This window comes from Pseudophryne corroboree, chromosome 6 (assembly GCF_028390025.1).
Source record: "Pseudophryne corroboree isolate aPseCor3 chromosome 6, aPseCor3.hap2, whole genome shotgun sequence".
NCBI classification, from domain to species: Eukaryota; Metazoa; Chordata; class Amphibia; order Anura; family Myobatrachidae; genus Pseudophryne; species Pseudophryne corroboree.
This window is the reverse complement of record NC_086449.1, coordinates 738,586,080-738,608,181: the sequence shown is the minus strand read 5'-3', so window position 1 is coordinate 738,608,181 and position 22,102 is coordinate 738,586,080. Positions and strand designations below refer to the sequence as shown.

Here is a 22,102-nt window from a genome sequence, read left to right as displayed (position 1 = left end):
AGTTATGAGCTGATTGGTTGGTACTTTATCACCGTGCTATATATCACTCTCCAAGGCTTGATAAATCTGGGCCACAAGCGGAAGTTTATCAAAGCTTGGAGAGAGATAACGTGGAAAGAGATAAAGTACTAATCAATCAGCATCTATCTTTTTTTAAACACAGGTTGTGCTACAAAAATGACAGGAGCTGATGGGCTGGTACTTTAAGTCTTTCCACTTTATCTGTCACCAAGTTTTGATAAATATCCCCCATGGTGGCTACACTGCAGCTAGCTGCAGATGGTACAGGGGTATGAAGGGGTGGCAATGACAGTAATCACAAAATTATTGCATTTTCAAATTAAGTATTGTGTGTGGCTGATTACCAATTAATCTGTTATTTTCATTGATTCCTCTTTTCCAAATTATACATCTTTTAGACCAAATTTCGCAGGTCACAGCCGGGAGCCTGTCACGGGTGCTACCCAGCTGGGACCCGCATCAGGCCCCTTTCATACCACATTTGCCAAACTGGCTTATTGCCGGGTTGGTGACGTTGCTGATGATGCGGCGGGGGTGGCGCTTAGAGATCACATGATCTCCAAGCGCCGTACATTCACTGTAAACGGAACGCAGGGTCGCTACAGTTTACACAGCAGAGTCTGCCGGGTTGAACACGTGTACAACACTGCAAACTACCCGAGTTGGAATACCGGGTCACCCAACCCGGATTATTCCAACTTGACCCTTTTACACCAACCAGCAACATGGGTTATGTACGCTCATGTGCAATAACCCATGTTATATGCTGGCGGTGTAAAAGGGGTATTACACACACTATACTTCTTGTAAGGCGTTCCTCAGTAAAGACAGGCTACCCTCAAACCGTGTCCACCACAGATTGGTGTAAGAATAATGGGGGTCATTCTGACCCGATCGCACGCTGCAGTTTATCGCAGCGGTGCGATCGGGTCAGAACTGCGCATGCCATTCTTGAAGTACAAATGCATCGCCGCTGTGCGATGCCGTAGCACCTCTGTGAAGGGGGGGGGGGGGCACTGACCTGCAGGGGCGGGATAGCCCTGTGCTGGGCGTCCCCCCGCATGTCAATGTGAATGATCGTAGCTGTGCCTACGATCATCTCGGAATGACCCCCAATGTAGGGAGTTATCCACCTCTCCTCCGTCTTCATTTTGTATAATTTTCAGACCTCTGAGCTGGTCACCCACACCCCCAGGTCATGCACCCAAGCTACAGTATTGCAGGAGGATTATCCTATTCACATAGAAAGGACATGAAGATCTTGGACAGTGTTAAAGTTGGGTGACAGAGACAAAGGCAGTGGCAATCCAGTGAAAGATAAAACGCTCTCAGCAGGGGTTAAAGTGAGCCGGAACGGGGCGGAACTGCGTCCCGTCAGTTCCACCAGGAGACGGAACGCAGTTCCGCCTCCCCCGGCTCACCTAACCCGATGTCCCGGCCGGCGCTGCAGGGAGATGCCGGGCGCCCGCTGAGATCGCGTTACCAGCGGGCGCCCGTCTCCCTCTCCGCAGCGGCAGCCGGAGCTCAGTACTGAGCTCCGGCTTCCGGCTCTGTCAGTGCGCGCTATGGGAGAGACGTCATGACGTCTCTCCCATAGTGCCGAGGAGCGGGTGGCGAGAGAGGACTGCGGCGGGAGCGGGGCTTGGTAAGTATGGTGCTCCCCCCCCCCTCCTATATGTGTACCACTAGCGGTGTTTCTACTGGGGGCTAGTTACTGGGGGGCTTTTACTACTGGGGGGCTTTACTACTGGGGCAAACTACAGAGGGGCAAAACTACTGGGGGGCTTTACTACTGGGGCAAACTACAGAGGGGCAAAACTACTGGGGGGCTTTACTACTGGGGCAAACTACAGAGGGGCAAACTACTGGGGGGCTTTACTACTGGGGCAAACTACAGAGGGGCAAACTACTGGGGGGCTTTACTACTGGGGCAAACTACAGAGGGGCAAACTACTTGGGGGCTTTAGTACTGGGGGCAAACTACTGGGGGGCTTTACTGCTGGGGCAAACTACAAGGGGCAAACTACTGGGGGCATTACTACAAGGGGTAAACTACTGGCAGCATTACTACTGGGGGCTAAACTACAAGGGGGCATAATTACAGGAGCTAAACTACTGGGGGTATAACTACAAGGGGGCAAACTACTGGGGACATTACTAACTTTGGCAAACTACATGGGGGCTAAACTACAGGGGCTAAACAACTGGGGGCACAACTGCAGGGGGCATTACCACTGGGGGATAAACTACATGGGGCAAACTACATGAGGGCAAAACTACTGGGGGCATTACCACTCAGACGCTAAACTAAAGGGGGGGGGGGAGTAAATTGCTGGGGTCATAACTGCAGGGGCATTACCAGTGTGGGCATGACTGCTGGGGCTAAACGACTAGGGGCAATACTACACAGGGGCATTACCATTAAGGGCATTACTGATGGGGTGCACAGTTAATGAGAGCATTGTAAAGGGGGCACTTCATAAGGGGCACTACTGTTGGGGGCATTGTATAAGGGGTGCTACTGCTGGGGGCATTACTGTATGGGCCGACAAAGAAGCTGCGTTCCCTGTCCGCCCTCCGTCGCTCCACCCCTACCATCGCCGCCGCACTGGAAGCCCAGGTTCCAGACTCCCAGCTGCAGCGGATCTGGGACCAGGCCGGCTTTATTATCCCTGCCGCTGCATCGAGCTCCTGTTACCGCGGCGCTACTAGTTCAAATCTGTCGCTGATTGGCTGCCGGTCCGCAGCAGTTTTGAAATATTAGCGCCGTGGTCACAGGAGCTCGATGCGGCGGCAGGGATAATAAAGCCAGCCTGGTTCCAGATCCACTGCAGCCGCCCTCAGCCTCTTCTGCCGCCCCGCCCTCGGACCTCTGCGCACCCACAGCCTCCTCCTCCGCACTATCTCCGAGGCCCACAGCCTCCTTCACGTCACGCCTACCACAGCCTACTCATCCACAGCACCGCAGACCACCGCCGCTGCTAAACAGGTAATCTAACCTGCTGCCTTTCTCTCTCCCTAGTCCCTACTGTATTCCCTTGCTGTCACTTTCCATGTCCCTGCTGTCACTTTCCATGTCCCTGCTGTCACTCTCCCTGTCACTCTGTCACTCTATAATGTGAATTTCGGCTCATACCGTGTGCTATAATGTGAATTTCGGCTCATACCGTGTGCTATAATGTGAATTTCGGCTCATACCGTGTGGTGTAATGTGAATTTCGGCTCATACCGTGTGCTATAATGTGAATTTCGGCTCATACTGTGTGGTGTAATGTGAATTTCGGCTCATACCGTGTGGTGTAATGTGAATTTCGGCTCATACCGTGTGCTATAATGTGAATTTCGGCTCATACCGTGTGCTATAATGTGAATTTCGGCTCATACCGTGTGCTATAATGTGAATTTCGGCTCATACCGTGTGCTATAATGTGAATTTCGGCTCATACTGTGTGGTGTAATGTGAATTTCGGCTCATACCGTGTGCTATAATGTGAAGTTCGGCTCATACCGTGTGCTATAATGTGAATTTCGGCTCATACCGTGTGCTATAATGTGAATTTCGGCTCATACCGTGTGCTATAATGTGAATTTCGGCTCATACTGTGTGGTGTAATGTGAATTTGGCTCATACTGTGTGGTGTAATGTGAATTTGGCTCATACTGTGTGGTGTAATGTGAATTTGGCTCATACTGTGTGGTGTAATATGAATGTGGCTCATACTGTGTGGTATAAATGTGAATTTCGGCTCATACTGTGAGGTATAATGTGAAAGGGGTCCTACTATTGTGGTGCATAATGTGTATAAGGGGTATATGGTGTGGTAAACTACACTGAAGGGCACGTCCCCTTTTGCGTGGCCACGCCCCCTTGTCAGGAGTGCGCGCGCCTTCGGCGCGCACATAATTGCACCCTTCACTTTTCCATACCCCCACTTCAAAATTTCCACTTGGGTACTACTGTGGGCATTATTACTATTGTGTGACCACACCCCTTTCTTTTTGAGGCCACACCCCCTTTTTGCTGCGCGCGCCTACGGCGCGCGCAATACCTTTATTACATGGGCACCATGGGGAGGGGGGTGAGTTCCACCACCTCTCTAGGACCACTTTAAGCACTGGCTCTCAGAAAGATATTGAAAACATTGATTTATTACCCTTTCCCCCCCCCTTCATTTTAATATAAGCTCTAAGCCTAACCATCAAGCCACAGGTTATACAGCTGTTTGTGGATTATAAACTTGGCCACAGGACCCACACCCAGCAGCAATGGGGATATAATGACGTCATAGTGTACATACCCAATGCCATAAGCCTACGTATCTCAGAGAGTTGCATCGGACAGTTTTCTTACACAAATGCCAGCAACTAGCAAATACTATTACATTGATTACTATGTGACTATGGGGACTATTTACTAAGCCTTGGATGGAGATAAAGGGGGTAATTCAGACCAAGGACGTGCAGACCTGATCGTAGCATCAAATTTGTTAGCAGTTGGGTAAAACCATGTGCACTGCAGGGGGGGGGGGGGCAGATATAACACCCCTGAATCACCCCCAAAGTCCCAGCTAATACAATCCTAACTGCCATTTTTCGAACCGCCTCCCCCATGCCTTGGCTCAGAAAACAATTATTCTAAAATCTTTCTTATTCTTCCAAAACTAGGGTGTGTACACACGGTGAGATAAATCTGTGAGATCTTGACTATATAGTCAAAATCTTATGAAAAGTCAGTGCACATCTCAAGGTGTTAGGCAGCTTGTGATACAGATTCGATCCCGATGCGTGCTTCCGTGGGGTCGGTATCGTAAGGCTAGACAGACTGTGCAGGCAAGTCAATATTGACTATCTAGTGTACTATCTAGTACAAAGTATAGTCAAAATTGGCACTTAGTCAAAATCGTACATAGACAAAATCTCAAGCACAGATAGTCAAAATCTGTACAATCTGTGCTATCTGGGCTGTGGGGGGAGTTCAAGGGAAATCGCATAGTCAAAATCGAACATAGCAGGGATCTCACCGTGTGTACACACCCTAACACTTAAAATGATAACAAAAGTAAAACCAAATACATTTGGTAGAGAAATGGCATGTTAGTACAATAAAACCACTTCCTCTGGGGCCGCTCTATATGTGCATATGCCGGAGATATTTGTATTTATTAGTGTGAAGCGCTGAGGCCTAGAAAGCCTATATAAGTCTAAATACATCTTTCAGATGATTAATTAAACACTCAGATTACTTGAACTGAGCCATCTGGGGTCCTGTATTTAGCTCTTGCCAAAAAGCTAATTATGCTAAAAATAAACTAAATTTATCTGGATACAAATCTCTGCTGCTTGTAATAAATGCTCTTTGTCAGCTAAGAGAGAAGGCATCTGCTGCGCTTGTCATAGGGACAAGCATCAAACCCGATGATTGTAGTGTGCTGAGTAGATCATGAGGCGGAAAGAAAAGTATGTATAGTGCAGCTCATTAGCTGGGGCCCTTACTTCCTCTGCTAGTTGGCTCCTTCACAAGCGCTGCACCCTTCTCTATACTCATGAATGAGACGACGGAACTCCAGCACTAGACTGCAGTGTATCTGCATCACCCCATTGTAACCACACACGCAAAACACACACACACACAAACAAAAAGCTGAATGAACTTGGAGCAGCTGCCAAATCAGGCAAAGACAACTTAGGAAACTATCTCATTATCCCTTTCTCTCCAAGCAATTCTGTCTTCTGTTTCCTTGCATACAAAATATGACCTGACACCAAGCGAAGGATAAAACAGTCACAACCTGTCCTGTTTTTAAAAATGGCAGCTCGCTGAGGCAACGCGCATACATGTATACAAGCAGGACTTCAGCAACAGGGACACAGACTATGCACGTGCAGTCATGATTGCTTTGGCTTTATTTATTTTTTCTCTACTTTCAACATATTTCTATCTATATTCACCAACTTTGGCATTTTTATTACATTTAAACAGCGCCTAGCATTGAGACTTAAATGTTCAGTCTCGATCGCATCGGGCTATAGAAATATCAGGTAAGTGAAGTGCTTCCACGTATGTAAGTCTTTCAGTTACTTTTGAGCAAACTGTTGCTGGGTTTTGTATCTGCCCCCTTCCCGGTACAATGGGGGTAATTCTGAGTTGATCGCAGCAGGAACTTTGTTAGCAGTTGGGCAAAACCATGTGCACTGCAGGGGAGGCAGATATAACATGTGCAGAGAGAGATAGATTTGGGTGTGGTGAGTTCAATCTGCAATCTAAAATGCAGTGTAAAAATAAAGCAGCCAGTATTTACCCTGCACAGAAACAAAATAACCCACCCAAATCTAACTCTCTCTGCACATTTTATATCTGCCTCCCCTGCAGTGCACATGGTTTTGCCCAACTGCTAAAAAATTTCCTGCTGCGATCAACTTGGAATTACCCCCAATGTTTGGGCTATTGTTGTCAAATAGCTTCTTCCATCTCTGCTACAGTATCTTCTATTTTGGAATTCCCATCTGTGACATCTTTCCTGCATTTCTTTATAATAGATGCAAGTGGGATATTAAACGTCTTTGAAATGTTCTTATAGTCTTCTTCTGTTTGGTGATTTTCAATACAATTTTCTTACACTGCCTTTGAATGTTCTCTGAGCTTCACGATGAAGCAATTGTTCAGAACTATATCAAGCAACTGTGGTACCAATACGACGTAATGATATAGGGGGTCATTCCGAATTGATCGCCTGCTGCCATTTTTCGCAGCGCAGCGATCAGGTTACTACTGCGCATGCGTATACACCACAATGCGCACGCGCGTCGTACGGGTACAAAGCGGATCATAGCTGGGCAATGGATTTAATGAAGAATCCATTTGCACAGCCGATCACAAGGAGATTGACAGGAACAGGGCGTTTGTGGGTGTCAATTGACCGTTTTCTGGGTGTGTTTGGAAAAACGCAGGTGTCCAGGCGTTCGCAGGGCTGGGGTCTGGCGTAAATTCCGGCACCAAAAAGACTGAAATGATCGCAAGGGCAGAGTAAGTCCAGAGCTACTCACAAACTGCAAAAAACATTTTCGTCCCGCTCGACTGCACACGCGTTCGCACACTTGCAAAGCAAAAATGCACTCCCCTGTGGGCGGCAACTATGTGTTTGCACGGCTGCAAGAAGTAGCAAGCGAGTGATCAACTCGGAATGACCCCCATAGTGCATCGCACTACACAAGCCGCTGTGCAACAACGCAATATATGGTCGCATGCTTAATGTAACAACACCACGTTGTTGGTGGCATCTGAAGTTTAGCACATCATTTGATAAATTGAGTGGATTTGTGGGTACACTTTATATGATGATCCATCGTGGATTGCAAGATAATCTAAAATAGCGTATAATATGTACCCACTTTTACAGACAGGCGTATTTATTTTTAAACACATTAATTGAATAGAGGTTGACTCCAAACAATTAATTGTGTGATTTCTGCAGCCCCTTCCTCTTCTCCCCGAGCAGCGGTGATCACTGGTTCTCCCAACTGCCTCCCCCCTCCCCCTCCTCTGCCTGCGAAGCCTGCGGAGGTACGGCAGGACAGTGTCCAAATAGCGGGACTGTCCCGCTGAAAATCGGGACAGTTGGGAGGTATGCATTGCGTGGCAGTACAGCGGATCATTTAATGTGTACAGCGGTGCAATGTACTGTTACATTGCATCGCTGCGTTGCTTGGACGCACCAAAGGTGTGTACCCAGCTTACACTGTCAAACTTCATCTCTGTGGATATCTAAACATCGTTCTTCCACCACAAATGCTTCTGGCACATTATTGTGAAATATGTTTGTAACATATTAGCATGGATAGCTGCCATGGAGCTACAAGCTTGCTGGGAATCTTAGTTCAACAGCTGGAGGGCAACGTACTACTTCATACCCATCTGAGATCCAGCACCACTGAACAGCAGTGATACAGTTAAAGTACTTGCTTTTTTCTTTTTTTTATTGTTTTCCTCTTGTGGAAGGGAATGGAGTCACCAGTAACATCAACAGCTGACTTTATTTAGGAGTCCAATGAGTCAGTAGTACAGTATGCTGTTCTGCTCCAATAAAATGGAGCCTGTTGTGCAGCATAAGTATATCTGCACCAAATTATCACTACGATGCTTGATATTCAGGATACAAAAAAAACAGATGCGCCGCCTCACAGTAATTCCTAGATCGCATAACCTAATTTCTTCACTGGTGGCTGAGGGGTTAACCACTTGTGCCGGTAAACATTGAGCTTGCAGCATGCTGTAACCTTAACTTGTCCATTTTCAATGAGTCACTGACAGGAAGATGCTGCCCACACACTGATCATTCTATCTAGCTCTATTATGTGCAAAAATGGAAAGAAGATAGAAATGAAAAAACCCAGAAGTGTAATGCAGCAGGCCGCTATGACAGGCCAGAATTTCCAGGAGTCGGGGACCCCCCCTACAGCGCATTCTGGCAGCAGTTGCTGAAGACGGAAGCAAAATTCGTACAAGAGACAGCCAGAGACAATGGGCTGTGCACATTTTATCATTAAAATTGATAAGCTTAAAAAAAACAACAACAAATCTTCCAAATACAAATTACATGTAATATACCCATCCGTCCTTTAACAGCGTAAATGCGTATCACGCTTCAAAAGAGCGGGCACTGGAAAAAGTAGCTAAGAATGTGAATGTTTTATATATATATATATATATATATATATATATATATATACACAGAGATGATATACTTTTTTCTGCCCTAACATTCACACGTGGCTCTTGCCCACGCGCGTCAGGATTAAAAGGCCAAGACTTATATCTGCACTATTACCGTGTCCATCCCTGTATACAGGCAATTATCTCCTGATATCGCAGGTAGGCGTGGCTTATATTATATGCGTATGTGCTAGAGATGGTATCGGTAAGCCCAACAATCACACCTAACGGGAGAGTAAGTAATTGACATTTAAATATATGACTATAATAAACTCCACAGCAGTGACCGAATTCATTCCTACAGTCAGAGTGGGAGCTGCCACAACGATTTGTCTTGAAGTCAGCAGTAAAACTGATATACATAACGGGCATATACAGTACAACATTCTATCATGATTTAACGGATTTATCCTAACAAACAAAAAAACAAACATGATTTGTTTCAACAATAAGGACAGCTTATTGATTTCCAAAGGTCAGTCACCTGTAACGTGGGACAGTCTTACAAACAAATATGACAGCGTACAGTGAGTACCTTCTGAATGTATAGGTAAAAAGGGGGTCATTCAGACTCGGCCACATCAGCGGCCCGCAGCGCAGTTTGCCAATGGCGTCAAACTGCACATGCGCAGCTGCCGCACAGCGGCTGCGTGGGCACACACATTGCGATTGCATCCCCGATGGATGCGACCCCAATGTGATTGACAGCGGCGGATATTTGTGAGGCAGCGACGAGGTGTTGGCGAAGCGAATGGGGGCGGACTTGGAACGTTTTCGAGGCGGCTGCGTGACACCAAAGCAGCCGCTCCAGGAAAAAAATGGCGGCTGACCACGCAGCCTGTCAACATTAGTTCTGATGCATCCGGAATTAAATTGTGGATGCATAGGGGAGCGGCCCATCACACATGCTGGGCGACCTCCAGATGAACGCGGATCTGGCTGCACACGCAGCAGTCTGCGTTCATCTCTGAATAACCCCCAAAAGACCTAATCTTTCATTCTGTCCTAACTTGGACAGTCAAGTCCACCTTCCTGCAACATATTACAGCAGTATAATCAAGTTTTGTACCATTTTTCTAGAGTGTTAAGCGAGTTCTATTCCCAGCTGTCATCAAGCGCTTGAGAAAAATTTGAAGGACTTTTTGAAAGTCAGGAGAACCTTGATAACAAAAGCCAGAAGAGGAACAGTTCTGTGTACTAGCTTCCAGCCTTGTCATACCCCTACAGTCAGATATTTACCTCACATAAACTCTGCTGCCTTCATAGCCCTATGACAGATACAGTATTTTAAAAATAGGAATAATACAATTTTTGCCAACTAAAAATTCAGCTTGTTCCAAGAATGATTAGAATTCAATGTTTTGCAGTGATCGGCTGCTGGGATCGCTTTAATGGGATTTTAGTTTCTTGATTTTTTTTTCTAAATGCCAGTCTCTGCCATGCCCAACATATTTGTTTTTTGCTAATGTCTCCTGAAAATAACTGGCAATTATTTTTTTTCTTTCATTCTTCATGCCTGAATTCCATATAAAAACTTTGCAATCGTATCTACACTTTAAGGGGTGTAACTGGCCTGTAATGGGGCCTTGTCATGTAGGCTAAGCTCAGGTAGAGTGTGTCAATGGAATTTTTCCACCCAGCACAGGTTGCTGCAAGTGATGAGGAGGATGACTATTTAACGAAGAGGACTATTTAACTAAGTGGGCTCTGCATATGGGAGAATATACATACAGAGCCTTGCTAAAGTATTTACACCCCTTGGCTTTTTACCTATTTTGTTACATTGCAACCTGTAATTTAATTTTTTTGAATTGAATTTTATGTGATGGATCTGCACAAAATAGTCTAAGTTGGTGAAGTAAAATGAGAAAAATTAATATAAAAAATAATTTTTATAAATAAAAATGTGAAAATTGGCATGTGCATATGTATTCACCCCCTTTGCTATGAAGGATCTCTCCAAACAAGTCAGGGACAAAGTTGTTCAGAAATACAAGTCAGTGTTGGGTTATAAAAAACTATCCAAATCTTTGATGATCCCCCGGAGCACCATCAAATCCATAATCTTCAAATGGAAAGAACATGGTACCACAGCAAACCTGCCAAGAGAGGGCCGGCCACCAAAACTCACAGACCGGGCAAGGAGGACATTAATCAGAGAGGCAGCACAGAGACCAAAGGTAACCCTGAAGGAGCTGCAGAGTTCCACAGCAGAGACTGGTGTATCTGTGCATGTGACCACAATAAGCCGTACACTCCATAGAGCTGGGCTTTATGGAAGAGTGGCCAGAAAAAAGCCATTACTTAGTGTTAAAAATAAGAAGGCACGTTTTGAGCTTGCCATACATTTGGGGACAACTGCTCTGGTCAGATGAGACTAAAATTGAACTTTTCTGCCACCAAGGAAAACGCTATGTCTGGCGCAAATTCAACACATCCCATCACCCCAACAACACCATCCCCACAGTGAAACGTGGTGGTGGCAACATCATGCTGTGGGGATGTTTTTCAGCAGCAGGGACTGGGAAACTGTTTGAGTCGAGGGAAAGATGGATGGTGCTAAATACAGGGATATTCTTGAGCAAAACCTGTTTCACTCTGCCTGTGATTTGAGACAGGGACCGAGGTTCACCTTCCAGCAGGACAATGACCCGAAGCATACTGCTAAATCAACACTCGAGTGGTTTAAGGGGACACATTTAAATGTGTTGGAATGGCCTTAGTCAAAGCCCAGATTTCAATCCAATTGAGAATCTGTGGTCAGAATTGAAGATTGCTGTTCACAAGCGGAAGCCATCCAACATGAAGGAGCTGGAGCAGTTTTGCCTTGAAGAATGGGCAAAAGTCCCAGTGGCAAGATGTGGCAAGCTCAAAGTAATTTAGCCAAAGCGACTTGCAGCTATAATTGCAGCAAAAGGTGGCTCTACAAAGTACTGACTTTAGGGGGGTGAACAGTTATGGACGCTGAAGTTTTCTGTTATTTTGTCCTATTTGTTGTTTGCTTCACAATAAAAAAAAAACATCTTCAAAGTTGTAGACATGTATTGTGAATGAAATGATGCAAACCTTCAAACAATCCATTTTAATTCTAGGGTGTGAGGCAACAAAATATGAAAAATGCAAAGGGGGTGAATACTTTATAAAGGCACTGCGTGTGTGCGCGTTTGTGTGTGTGTGTGTGTGTGTGTGTATATATATATATATATATATATATATTATAATCTGTGTGTCCAGTATCTATCTATCTATCTATCTATCTATCTATCTATCTATCTATCTATCTATCTATCTATCCATCCATCCAGAGCCTATGCTGCTCCATGTACACTTCTTTATAGGAACATATTTCTCGCCTACACAATCCCATAAACATATAATGACAGCATATAGCAATACCCAAAACAACCAATTTTGTGCATTTAATTACATAAATGTCCTTAATAAAACTCAGTCGCCTATACAGTATTGCAGACATGCATTGCAGCCACTCTTCTAATCAGATTTCCGAGTAAAGAGGGAGTTTGGTGCATGAATGAGCAAAAAGATGGTAAAGGCTGCGCCTAGGGCTCAGTGACATACAGCGCTGGGTTATAGTGTGTGTGTGTGTGTGTGTGTGTGTGTGTGTGTGTGTGTGTGTGTGTGTGTGTGTGTGTGTGTGTGTGTGTGTGTGTGTGTGTGTAAGCAGCAGTGAGGTAGCTGTACATATTGTGGTAAAGACCTTGCTGTGCGCTTTTCCTATACAATGCATATAAAATGTTCACACAGAAGAAAGTCAGTACTATTTGTCCCCAAAACCCACATGTAACGATCCATGTTTACTGATCTTTGGAACCATCAATCCTAAAGGAAACGTTAGGTTTACACTTGGTCAATTTTTGGTGTCTCTGTCACAGGAAACACAGTAATTTGTGGGGAATGTCCAGATCATGAATCATCTGCTCGCGGGTGCTTTGTTATAAATATATATATTTTTGCTATGTCTGAATCACAACTTTTTAACTCAAGTTTTCCCCTACAGTGTGTGCTGTGATTCACACAAAGCTCAGCAGCAGCAGCATGCTGGATAATGGGTAACAGCCTATGACACAAGGCGTGATACAGCGTAGGTGCACAGGTGACCTTACAGGTAGAATAAAGCATAATATTCAGATTGGGTAAAAGCTACAAGTGACATTCCTGAAACTCACTCCATTACTTATTTTGTTTATTTTTTTAAAACAGGAAACACTTGTCCGGCAAGTTAATGACCTAGTTCCATTTATTTGAACTTTTCTAAAAAGAACGGGTTTGGCATTTTAGTGAGAAAGGGTCATCTAAAATTAGGAACTGCTGTAAACAAACTGCATTGTGGGAAGCAAGAGGTTACTGTTCAGAGGTTGTCAGAGATTTCACAGTGGGGAATGGGCGGCGCTGGGGGTGTCATGTGGTTGCAGGCTAATTCCTGTTTGTAAAACATTCCAAAATGCAAAAGAGTTTTAATCACATACCCTCCAACATTTTACACATAAAAATCGGTACAAATTCAAAAAGGGGGCGTGGCCACACCCCTTTTCCTATACTTTCAATGGAGATTTGGAGAGCCAAAAATCGGTACAGACCATTAAAAAAAAAAAAAGGTCCTGAACCTGCCATGGATGTCAGGAAGGGGTGTAGCATGGCTCCTGCAATGTTGACATGGTGGTACATCTACTCTTTGTGATCTATAAATCCTGTTGTAAACTTGATGGTATATACTGCCTTTGGATTATTGCCCACTTTACTGATATTTTTATGTGGCGATCTCTTTGAAGTTTGCCCCATGTGTCGAGGAGCTCTGATATAGGGGGCAATAAGGACTTGATCTTAGCAGCAAATTTATTAGCAGTTGGGCAAAACCATGTTGCACTGCAGGTGGAGCAGATATAACACATGCAGAGAGAGTTAGATTTGGGTGGGTTATTTTGTTTCTGTGCAGGGTAAATACTGTCTGCTTTATTTTTACACCGCAATTTAGATTTCAGTTTGAACACACCCCACCCAAATCTAACTCTCTCTGCATATGTTACATCTGCCCCTCCCCCACCCCCTGCAGTGCACATAGTTTTGCGCAACTGCTAACAAATATGCTGCTGCGATCAGGTCTGAATTACCCCCATAGTACCATTATTCTCCGTTGTATTCTGGATTTACCACAATCGATTGTTATTAAGGCTTGTCCTGAAAAAGATTCACTCCGATAAATCGAAATGTCGACTGGTTAAAGCCATGAATCTGTAAGATTGAAATGTTTTTCTGGACTATTTTGTATTTAAGGAGAGTGCCCCTCCATAATATTGGAACTGTATGTGTATATTTGTGGACCCACTGGCAACAGTGGCATCTACTGGGTACCCCCCACAATTGATTTCATAAATTGATGCGAGTGTGCAATACTCTTATAACATCATTTATGCACTTCATTTGAGAGCACTTTGTCATTTAGTTACATTAGCCTTTATTCTAAATCATACATTGCTTAGCAGTCATACCCTAGGACATTCAGGGGCAGATGTATGAAACCTGGTGAAGTGATAAACCAGTGATAAGTGCAAGGTGATAACGCACCAGCCAATCAGCTCCAATATGTAAATTGACAGTTAGGACATGATTGGCTGGTGCATTATCACCTTCCACTTATCACTACTTTATCACGTCTCCAGGCTTAATTCATCTGCCCCTCAGTCACATCCTCCTTGATTTAAACTGCACATTTCAAAAGATTGATCCAAACCCATGACCTTCCACTTTGCAGTCAGATACCTTACTCATAGAGCTATTTGCTTCTGTATGGGAAGTACGAGAGTATTTTGAAACTGACAGCTGCTGCAGAACAGCGCCCCCTGCCTTGCCACATGTTTCCCCACCCTAATTATGGCCCTGTATGTGATGAACGGTTGGCATAAAAAAATCATCATGTAACAACGGACTGCTATAGCTGACAATGTTAATTTATGTGAAAAGAACGTGTTTTAAACCCATGCAAGGATATCTTCCAGAGTACTTATGGGTCTTTATTTAATAAGTTTGGGGGTAATTCCAAGTTGATCGCAGCAGGAATTTTGTTAGCAGTTGGGCAAAACCATGTGCACTGCAGGGGAGGCAGATTTAACATGTGCAGAGAGAGTTAGATTTGGGTGTGGTGTGTTCAATCTGCAATCTAATTTGCAGTGTAAAAATAAAGCAGCCAGTATTTACCCTGCACAGAAACAAAATAACCCACCCAAATCTAACCCTCTCTGCACATGTTATATCTGCCGCACCTGCAGTGCACATGGTTTTGCCCAACTGCTAACAAAATTCCTGCTGCGATCAACTTGGAATTACCCCCTTTGTGCAGTTACAATCTGGCTGCATTGGGTTACGGTATACCTGTACAAATTGCACTGTTATAAAATAAGCCCCAACGAGTAACTGCTTGTTCAGAATGGGAACCGTGTAGGGTAAAATGACTTCTCAATGCATCTTGGAAACACACATTTACAAGTACAAATATCTCAGTTGAGAACAGAAACTATGACATTGTAGCTGTTATGTACACGCAGCTTGTAGCTCGGCCAGGGTTTCCCTTTGAGCACTGGGCCTCGTCTCTGCTAGGCAGGGGTTTAAAGCCGGCAGCTCTTTGCTAAATGACAAATGCACTTTTAAGGACATTAGATTCTGCACTAAGAAATTCTGCAACGAAACAAAACTTTTTTTTTTTCAAACTATAAAAAACCCCACCTCACAATGACATCAGCAAAAGCAATTCCTGTAGACAGCTGCAATACCATACGCAGATCTAGAACTTAGGGGGAATTCCAGTTTAATATTTATTTATTTATTTTACAGAGATGCCTGTGTTACCTTATTTTTCCATGGATGCTGTTAACACTCAAAATTATCATGGGAAAGGAAGATTAAAAAAAAAAAAACCAGCGAGAGATGAACAGGATACTCACCACATCTGTGCTAGTGATCTTGGCTAAGTGCTCCGTCAGGCCATCACCAGAGAGAGCGCTTTCTGCGTCGTCCAACTGCAGCCCACAGATCGCGGCTCCCACACTTCCAGTCGCTATCATAGACGGCGGGTACAGGGCAAAGTTAAAGTCTGCAAAGAACAAGGACAGACAGTCAGGAGAAGGCAGGAAATGATTGCGCTGTTCCAAGACATGCATGAACCGCAGTGGGTCTGACCTGGGCTGGAGGGGACAATACTTTACTTGCATAAATACTTTTGTTTTATCTTGTTTATGCTGACACTGACGTCCCAACCGCACAAGCCATTGTGCACAAGCCTCCTGTACTGCCTAGGCTAATGCAGTTCTTGTGTAGTACATGTAATTCATAGAATCGCACAGATTCCGATGCTGCATAAAGAGCCACAGTGCCTATGCCAGCCAGCAATGCTGTAGGTCCCACTATACGTGTGGTCACATGAGACCACTGCTATGTCCAATAACCTCGTTAGCTGCCTTAATGTCATTCATAATGCAAATTAGACAGCTAGTAAATGGCTTGGGGCCCAGAGCGACTAGGGATCAGCATCCAAAAAAAGTTCCTGCTCTCGTGTCGCTAACCTTCCTAGCAAGCGTCATAAACTTGGCTATCAAAAGCTACAACATGCCTCCGCTTTGTTGGACAACAGGCTGCAATTTGTATCGGTGGTTTCTATTTTTAGCATATTAATTAACTGCTGCAAATGGTGCGGCAAGTGCCTCCCGAGTGCCCCATTGTGTGATGTCTCCTCCTCATTTCTAGCTATTGAAAGTCATGTCAGCGACCTCCTCGCTGATAAGAATTCAACCTGACGTGCCCACAAAAAGACAAGGGAGAGGGGGGCATTACGCCGAATTTCTGCACATGAGTTTCCAAATCAGCCGTGCCTTATTTTTGTGGAAAGGAGTAGGCGGTGAAGGGGAAAGGAACATTAGGAAAGGCCACCTAGGAGTCTGAATAGGAACAAAAAAAACGGCTGCCTCATAAAGACTCCCCATTACCATATATCCATATTCAGTGGGCACAATGACCACTGAAAATACAATTTATACAGAAGATAGATAATATGCCTTACAGCCATTCGCACAGGACAAATTCTGACCAGCCAGCAGAGAAGCCCCTCTTTGCCGCTTCAAATAACAAACTTTTTTATGGGTATTTACATAGTACCACAAATCTTTTTTATTTTTTATTTTATTTATTTTAATATTATGGCTTTAGGCTCATGCCCATGTTAAATATATGAATATTTTGAAATGACTCCGGTCACAAAAACTGGCAGACTGTGGGTATTTATTTGTGGTCTGCAAGGTAGAGTTCAAGTTTCTACTAAGTAGACGCTTCAAATTAAAGCTTCAAATCTTGTACATTTCAAGCAGACCTTGGCATGAGATCATCAAGTACCATCAAACGCTCCATCTACTTCTAGCTCTAAGGTACCCAACTCCCCGCACACACACATACACCTACTACTGATCTGAAATCAATATCACAAAAAGCTCACACTACAATTTGGGTACCAGAGATAAAGACTTACGGTATGCAAGAGTCTGCGCCATCTGTAGGACACTTATAAGTCTTAGGCTGGGTACACACTGTCCGATGTGCACCCGATATATCGTACGAGCCGCTGGCTCCTTTAAAAGTTGGATAGACACTGTAAAATTATCTGTCCAATCTTTCTATTTGGAGTAAAAATCTGTTAATAGGAGCAAATGACAATCATTTGCTCCCAAGAGCCTGAAAATGGGCAAAAATGGATGTTTGGATAAATTGATTAAATCTAACGGATTTAACCAATTTGTCTGAACGTCCATACAGTATTTGTCTGTTTTCCAGAGTTTGGGAGCAAAGGGTCAATTGTGATTTGCTCCCATGCATTGCCAGATTTTCGCTCTAACCAGAAAGATTGGACAGATAATCTTATAGTGTGTATCCAGCGTAAAAGATTTTCTGTTCAATCAAACAAACCAATTCGCTGGTTGGAACAAAAATCTGTTAATGGATGGGAGCAAATGACAGTCGACCATATGCTCCCAAACACTGGAAAATGGACAAGAACAGTCGTTCAGACAAATTGGTTAAATATTTGATTTAACCAATTTGTCTAAATGACCTATCTTGTCTGTTTTCCGGTGTTTGGGAGCAAATGGTCGATTCTCATTTGCTCCCATCCATTAACAGATTTTCATTCCAACCAGCGAACTGGTTAGTACTGTAAATTGGACAGAAAATCATAAGCTGTATGGCCAGCTTCCATGATGTAAAGGCACAAAGACGGTTTCTGTGGCTCAGTAATATCACTGGTCCCTAGTAAATTCACAGTATACAATGTCAGGAACACATTCACAGTGGCTGTATATACACGTAATATGCAATGAACATGAGCCCCATTTGCACACAACTCAGCACAAAGTCTTATTTCTCTCATCATGACACAAAACAAATAATTAAGACATGTCATATAAGGTATGCTTGCAACGATATGTTTTAATTGATGTATAAAAACTTAACAATTGTACAAAAGAATGACGGCAAGGGGACAAGTAACTGCATATTAACGGAGGGTGACATCTGTAAAACAACATCAAGAGGTTTACAATGTTGGAGCTTAACTGAGTGTTAAGGCATGTGCCCTACGAAGGGTCAGGGCTGGCATACAACAAGCAAAAAGATCTAATTTAGGGCCAGATAAAAAGGCCTGATTCTGAATCCTGCGCAGGTGCGAATGTGACCACATTCTGAATACTAAGCGCGACTATAAGCACGTCCTATTTGTAAACATCATTGAGATCGCACCTCCCCGATATTCTGCCATACAAGCAAGCAGCTGTCATCATAATCGTGGACACTTACACCTACCCCACGCTAGGCGCCAGAGATCGATCTGTATTTGGTGTCCATAATGCATAGCGCATCAAAACGGTTCTCTTACATGCGATCATACTGTTGCCAACCACAAACGGCCCCGATAGCGGCTGAGAGGCGCGTGACACTGAATTATGCATCTGTTGCAAAGATGCGTACGCATACAAATGGCTTAATGTGGGCACATACAAAATTGCATGCGTCTCTGAGTCAGGCCAAATGTATTTTTTTTTAAATAAATATCCCATGTTGTTTCTTCTATAACACTCCCACCTTTGCATTAATTATTAAACCGTTTGCAAAGTGCATCAGTTCCCCCATATAGTTTGTGGGCAGTCCACATTCTTCACATGAGGAAGGGATGACCACCCCATAGTTTTCATAACGGTGTACAACTTTGTTCAACTATAGCGGCCCATCTATAACAAATGCGGAGAGCTAACATTTCCTATGGTAAATTCAATGTATTAATCATTTGTAGAAGGGCATAACTCAGTTGTGTTCTAGAGTACATATACCAGTCATGCAGTAGCGCATAAGAACACATTTGTTGGTGAGCAGTTTGAGGTTGTATGTGAGATATTTTGCAGTATTCCAGGAAAAAGCTCTGACTAATGCACATCGCTCTCTGCTTTTTACTCAGCAGGGTGAGTGATACAAAGAATGAAGCAAACTGCTTGGTTAACGCTTAGCCGCACCTTTCCTCCTGGAGGAAATGTACCAAATGTCATAACAATAGACCAGACAAAGACGATCAGATGCAAGTTTTCTGTATGCAAAAAGCATCAGTGGAAGGTCTGGAACACTACAGTTATCTGCTGTGGGCCCGTTTGCATGGAACACCAACACGAGCTGCCACCATAGATGCCCTTAAAAGCAACACAAACAAACAAGAACAAAAGTAGCCTGTAACACAAAGGAAGCTGCACTGTGATGTTACTGATAACCAGAGGGGTTTATGTGCTAAATATGTTTGTATAGCTTATACGCGGTAAAGACACTGACAAAATTCCAGAAAACCAATTGGCAAATAAACTCCAAAGAATTAGGGGTATATTTACTAACCAGCGAGTTTTCAAAGTCGCTGATCATCGGTTGGCTTTGACCGATTATCTAATTCAGATATTTAAGCAAACCCAATGGGCAGGAGCTGTACTGCGTATGGGCTGATCTGGGCCTGCGCCAACGTTCGCAGTGCCCCCTAAGCCATTTGAGGGTCAGGGAAGGGGCGTGCACAGCCAGCATTTCAGAAGACTGGGGCGTGTCGGCTCCGATTTCTGCATGTGCCGACACTCAGATGGCCAATGTCCACGCAAATGATTGGCTGTTGCGTATTTGGATGCGGCAGCGTGTCACAGAGGCTGGCGGGGGTGTCTATTGGCACAAGACACCGCCTGCAGCATTACCATACTTTTGTACAGCATTTTATAGAAACAAGTGCCTGATTGAGTATTCATTTGTATTGCTGTTTTAAATCTAGCAGTCAAAGCTGTCGCTGATGGTGTTGACCATCCCTTGGTTACTAAATATACCGCGTAGAATAAGAACCTGGTATGCAAGCAAGGAATAGGTTTCACTACTAGTTGGATTCACTCACTAAAGAAAAAATTATAAACATATGTTATTAGAAAAGATACGTTAAATTAGCAGCACATTCCAAATCATCTTGCCCAGGACCAGAAAGCCTTTGCTGGAGCTCCAGAAGACACAAGCAGCAGCACTCCACTTCACATTAATGGAATGATTTTGGGCCTAATTCAAACCTGATTGCAGCAGCAAAATTGTTCTCTAATGGGCAAAGCCAAGGGGGTGATTCAGAGCTGATCGTAGATGTGCTAAATTTAGCACATATACGATCAGTTTCTCTGACATGCGGGGGTGGGGGGGACGCCCAGCCAAGTAGCAGCCTTGCTGCACTGGCAGGCGGCTACCCACCACGTTCTGGGTCGCAGAGGCTGCATGTGACATGTTTTTTCTTTTTTTGAACTTTTTCATACTTAACGATCCACGCGGACTACGATTGGGAATAGTAACCTGTTTTTTGGTGTGTGTTTTTTGAAGCCCGAGGTGTGTGGCTTCATCACCCAGTGTCTTGTGCAAAATGTGCTGGGGGCGTAGGACCTTGGACCCTCTCCAAAAGGAGAAGGGCCCCGTTACTCCCCAACCCCTCAGAGCCAAAAGGCCTACTGAGGGGAAAAAGGGTCTGTGGGTCCCTCCTTGCCAAAGCGCAGAGGGACCCTCGAGTATCCCCAGGGTTGGCTGAAGCTTCCCCCTGGGGAACGAAACGGTCTCCAGCCCTCCCCAAAAGGAGAGGGCCTTGACAACTGGGGGAGAGGGTGGCCCATAAGGGTCTCACCTAAACCCCACCAAAAACGTGACAAACACATGAAAAACACAAAAAAAGTGTAGTGCAAAAAAGTGCAAAACACGTGAATAAATAAATAAATAAAAAATTATCCTTGCCCTAGCCAAAAGGCCAGGGCAAAGGAAAGTGGGTGCAGACAGGAAGAATAAGGTGCTCAGTGCCAAAGTGCCATAATACTAACCTGTGCCGAGTGCAATGGTAGCGGGGCGAGGCATCTTGCCCGAAGCTCGCCCGCCATGCGAGGGTATACAGTACGGAGAAAACGACACCAGAAAACATTAAAAAAGCTCATGTCTACCTTTTGACCTAAACCATGTCGACCTCAAGACCCTGTCGACCTAGTTACTGTCGACCTAGACACTGTTTACCCTCCATACCACACCCTTGCAGTGCAGGGGGGGGGGCAGATATATAATTTGCAGAGAGAGTTAAGGGCCCCATACACTAGGACGATTTTACACGATTTCATACAATTCCGATATATCCGTCTGATATATTGTATGAAATTGAGTACAATCGTATGTGTTTTAGATCGTATCCAATCTAATGCACGTCTCCGTGGCTGTCGGATAGGTCTCCTAGGTCGTTGGTGCTGCACTAATGATATATCGGAATTGGATGGCATCGGATTAAAAAAGTGTGTTTTTTTGTGCATGTGATATATCGCATGCAATGTATCACAGGGAAGTTTGACTGGCATTCTCAGGACACTCCCAGCCCCCGTAGCCCTCTATCCAGCCCATCACATATATCTCATGGTACACTTGTATGCCGTACAATATATTGCATGCGATGTATAGCGGCTTCATCAATCGCATGCGATAAATCTTATGCAAAAAATAGCACAAAAGTACCAAATCGTATGGAATCACTTCCGGGAAGGTCCCGGGGGAGTTCAAGGGAAATTACACCCGACTTCAGCCTCAGACATATCGTTGTAGTGTATGGGGCCCTTTAGATTTGGGTGGGTTATATTGTTTCTGTGCAGGGTAAATACTGGCTGCTTTATTTTTACACTGCAATTTAGATTTCAGTGTAAACACACCTCACCCAAATCTAAAGGCCAGTACTCACGGCCCGATGCTGGAGAGATGTGTGCTGAGCGAACCGCTCAGCACACATCTCTCCCGGCGCTCAGCACAGCG

General features: G+C 44.4%; 1 protein-coding gene across 1 annotated transcript in view; it reads right to left on the bottom strand.

Moving 5' to 3' along the window:
- Positions 1-22,102, bottom strand: part of CCND2 (cyclin D2) — a 69,985-nt gene that overhangs the window by 14,070 nt on the left and 33,813 nt on the right. Inside the window, exon 4 of the mRNA XM_063928474.1 lies at positions 15,688-15,836. Within this exon, the coding sequence (XP_063784544.1) occupies positions 15,688-15,836 (149 nt within the window). The remainder of the gene's footprint in view (positions 1-15,687; positions 15,837-22,102) is intronic.